The sequence below is a fragment of the Gregarina niphandrodes genome, assembly GCF_000223845.1.
Source record: "Gregarina niphandrodes unplaced genomic scaffold scaffold00023, whole genome shotgun sequence".
NCBI classification, from domain to species: Eukaryota; Apicomplexa; class Conoidasida; order Eugregarinorida; family Gregarinidae; genus Gregarina; species Gregarina niphandrodes.
Genome location: NW_011645792.1, coordinates 1 through 3,798, shown reverse-complemented (window position 1 = coordinate 3,798; position 3,798 = coordinate 1). Strand labels below are relative to the sequence as shown.

The window sequence follows — 3,798 nt, the reverse complement described above, 5'->3', positions numbered from 1 at the left end:
TTCAATTCCCCAGCCGGCCATCGATTCCCCAGCCGGCCTTCAATTCCCCAGCCGGCCTTCAATTCCCCAGCCGGCCTTCAATTCATCATCAACACCAAAAAAATTAGCTCGGGAAACATATTACCGCTCTGGTAACCGACGCTTTCGTTTGATGTCTACCCAGTCTGCGTTTACGGATCTGAATCTTACCTGAACGTTCGGAACCGTGGTCCCCTTTATTCCGAATGTGGTCTAAAGGCTCCCGGACCTGCACCTTCACAGCATGCGAATTGCAGCACAGGTCCTCATCCGCATTCAACTTCTTCCACACGCACTCAGTAATAGCCTGTCCGAAGCTTGTTGACAACACAATCCTCGAATCTCTGCGTCTACCAACGGCTCGAGGACCAAGAAAATACTCTCGAGCGACAGCTTCTTCAGAACTATGCAATGACGAAAGGCCGGTCAACGAAGACGTCCGGTTCATGTTGCCTCTGGTGACCGAACTGCCTCGCCCAGACTTGCGCCCACGTGACCATCCCTCCGCCCCCGGCCTGTCTCCTTGCCATACTCCAGTAGCTGCGCTGCTTCTTCCTTTCCTTGACGCGACCCTGATCGCGTGCTTGTTCCGACCGGCACCTTTGCTTCGAGTCCTATCTTCTCTGCGCCCCTTATCAACGTTCGGGGTCCTGCCTTCGTTCCGATCCCTACCTTCATCGCGTGCCCTATCAACGTTCGGGGCCCTGTCTTCATTGCGTGCCCTACCTTCATTGCGACTGTTTTCCTGCGTAACACGGCTTGTTTTCCTGCTGCTCGCCTCAGACCTATACGGCACACGGTCGGTAGCATCGTAGTGAGTTGAATTGCTTCGCGTCTGGACCTTGTAACCCTTCGACCTAGGTCCCGACCTAGGTCCCGGCCTAGGTCCCGGCCTAGGTCCCGACCTAGGTCCCGGCCTAGGTCCCGACCTAGGTCCCGGCCTAGGTCCCGACCTAGGTCCCGGCACTCTTCCGTCCTGAGCCCGACTTAGTTTCGTACGCTCGCTCTTCAAGGCGCCTCTGTCTTGAGGCAAGCCATCCATAAAGTTCTGACCAGTAAAGTGCTGGGTACTCAAGTCCGGAGTACTGAAGTCCGAAGTACTCAGGTCCGGAGTAATGAAGTCCCCAGTGGCGAAGTCATCTTGCTTTACAGCCGGTTCGTCGCTCACAGTGTTTTCGGTGTACGTATCCTCTGTGTGGGTACCAGAGCCTGAAAGTACCCTAGGGCTGTCTTGATAGCCGGATACGGACCCTTCGCTGAGGAGCCACTGGTCTACACGACTGACCATCTTGGGACTGGGCAAGTCGTGATCAGCTTCTTCCAGATTTACTGTGAGGATGCACTGGGGTAGAGGTGCTCTAGTTTTGGTCATTCCCGTAACCTCTGGTTTCGCCGTCTTGTGCTTTGAATCTTGAACCTCCCGCACCACTGCGGGTTCGGACTCCCCCGTATTGGTCGCGATCTCTGCACTTGTGGTGGTGGCTTGTGCGCTGGTTGTGGCACTTCTCAACCGGGAAGGCAATCCCGAATCACCTACGATCATGGCACTTGCGAGCGATTTGGTGTGGGGTCCGATGCGTGTTACGTCGAACCCAGGACCGGCTGCAGCGACACCACGGGTGACCTGATTGGGTAGTTGGGCTTGAGTCGTCGGTGGTTGTGGCGTTATGCGAATTCTCTTTACCTGCTGCGGTTTTGGCGGCGGAGAAAGTCGGTCGTCGAACTCCGGACCAGAGTGTTGTGAGACGGTGTCAACGGACATGAGGGATTGGGCGGGGGTGCTGTCCGAGGTATACTCGGATCCCGAATCGTCCTCGCTCGCATGGTTTGAATCCAGGCGTTCAATGTACTGCACCTCAACCGTCTGTGCTACCGCCCGACGCCGACGGGTGGGGACACAGATGCTGGACCCCCGTAAATCCGCCGAATCTAGCTGCACCCCCTTCGTTGCTCGCTCCTTGCTTTGCTCCGGGCCAGCGATTACGGCACGGGTCGTCGCCACCCCCATGGTAGAATGTTCTCCCATGGTAGAATGTTCTCCGCGACGCCGGCGGCCCCGACGGATCTTTTCTCCACAAAGCTCATTCGTGTCGAAAGGACCACGCGGCTCATTCCCGCCGTTACCGTACTTCCCAACGTACCCAACCTCGTCCTTGAAATAACGACGCTCCCGGAACCGGTCGTCGGATCCGTTCTTTCTGTAAAGATGCTGCTGCTCCGAAGACCGTCGACGAGTATGGGCAGCCCTTGACCGCGATGATGCCCAACGTTCCCGCCCAACACGGTCACGTTCCCGAACAGCCACAAAGTGGCTTCCATCTTCGGAGTCGTTGTACGAACTCAAAACCACTTCCGTTACCCCTTCACTAAATTGCACACCCCCTCTCAACCTGGGCCCATCATGCCTAACTCCATCACGCCTAACTCCATCACGCCTAAGTCCATCGTGCCGAGTTTCGTCATGCCCGGGTCTGCCCTTTGCTGTCACGGGAGTTTTTACTAGACGGATCCTACGAGCCTCGGTCGTCTCGGCAGCTGCGTTGCCGCGCATGTTGGCCTGGTCGTTTCTTCTGCGGTGCTTGCGGCTGGACCGTGCTGAGCCGCGGTGGCTCCTTTTAGTGAAGTTAGGTGTGTCGTTATCGGAAGCTAACCACGAGCCCAGAGACTTGAGCGGGAGCAATTGACTAGGGATGGTCTGAGTGCCTGCGAGCGACTTGTATTCGGTCGTGCTATCTTTCGGTCCAAAACCGTCTTTCGGTCCAAAACCGTCTTTCGATCGTCTCGGATGTTTCCGCACACGCGTGTGCGGAACCGCTGAGTCGTTCTCGGAAGCCCGGAGCGGCTCAGCTTCGGAGCCACCCTGGGCGTCGGAGCCAGTTAGGGCGTCTGAGTCACTTCGGTCACCATGTCCGACCAGCTCGCCGAAGGTGGTGCTGGTGTTACGCGAGAGACTCGTGAAAATGGACGCGGGCGGAGGAAGTCTCAAAGACTCGCTGGACTCAGATCCAGAACGCCTCGTCTGGACACCCGTCGCCGGGGGCTTGGCGACGAAACAGCTGGAGTCGAACCAGCTTGTGTCGAAGCAGCTCGAGGCCGCAGGTCGAGGTAAATCCTTGGCCGACGGAACGTACAAACTCGACGACCTGCTTCCACTACGACCGGTCGATCGACTAGCAGGCCTCTTCTTTCGCGACACATACGGCTTCGCTACGGGTTTTACGGGAGTCTCAGTTTGCGTCTTACGGCTGCGAACGACGCAACTCTTCGCACCCAACGCCGTATCCCCACGTCGCGCTTTTCTTCCTTCACTGGAGGCGATACGAAAACATGGACTTTGCTCCACTCCAGTTGACATACGCCCAGTCGACTTAGACGGAGACTTCCTCAACGAGAAAATGAAATCACGAATAGACTCCGAACGAGAACGCTTCACCTGTCGAGGACCAGAATCTAAGTAATATAACTTAGGTCGCTCTCCGGTCCGCCCCGTCATTGTTCCGGCAGTACTCCTATCTACACCAACCGTGGTTCTAGCGTCAACTGGCGTTCCAATATCAACCGTGGTCACAACTTCAACCGCGGTTCCTACGTCAATTGGGGCTCCAACGCCAATACGTGTACTCTCGGTATCAGTCTTTGCAACTGCTGTCCCCACATCCCATCCAAACACACCCACGCCGTCGGATTTGACCACTTCATCTTCAGCATGCGTCATTTTGTTTTCACCATCAGGTTTGACCACTTCATCTTCAGCATGCGTCATTTTGTCTTCACCATCAG

At 56.3% G+C, this 3,798-nt stretch overlaps 1 protein-coding gene across 1 annotated transcript; it reads right to left on the bottom strand.

Annotated features, from left to right (window-relative positions):
- Nucleotides 1-103: 103 nt before the first annotated feature.
- Nucleotides 104-3,733, bottom strand: GNI_105180 (hypothetical protein; the record flags this gene model as incomplete). The annotated part of the gene is made up of 1 exon (XM_011133007.1): nt 104-3,733. One exon carries the CDS (start codon nt 3,731-3,733, stop codon nt 104-106), a length of 3,630 nt encoding a protein of 1,209 aa, XP_011131309.1.
- Nucleotides 3,734-3,798: the final 65 nt, after the last annotated feature.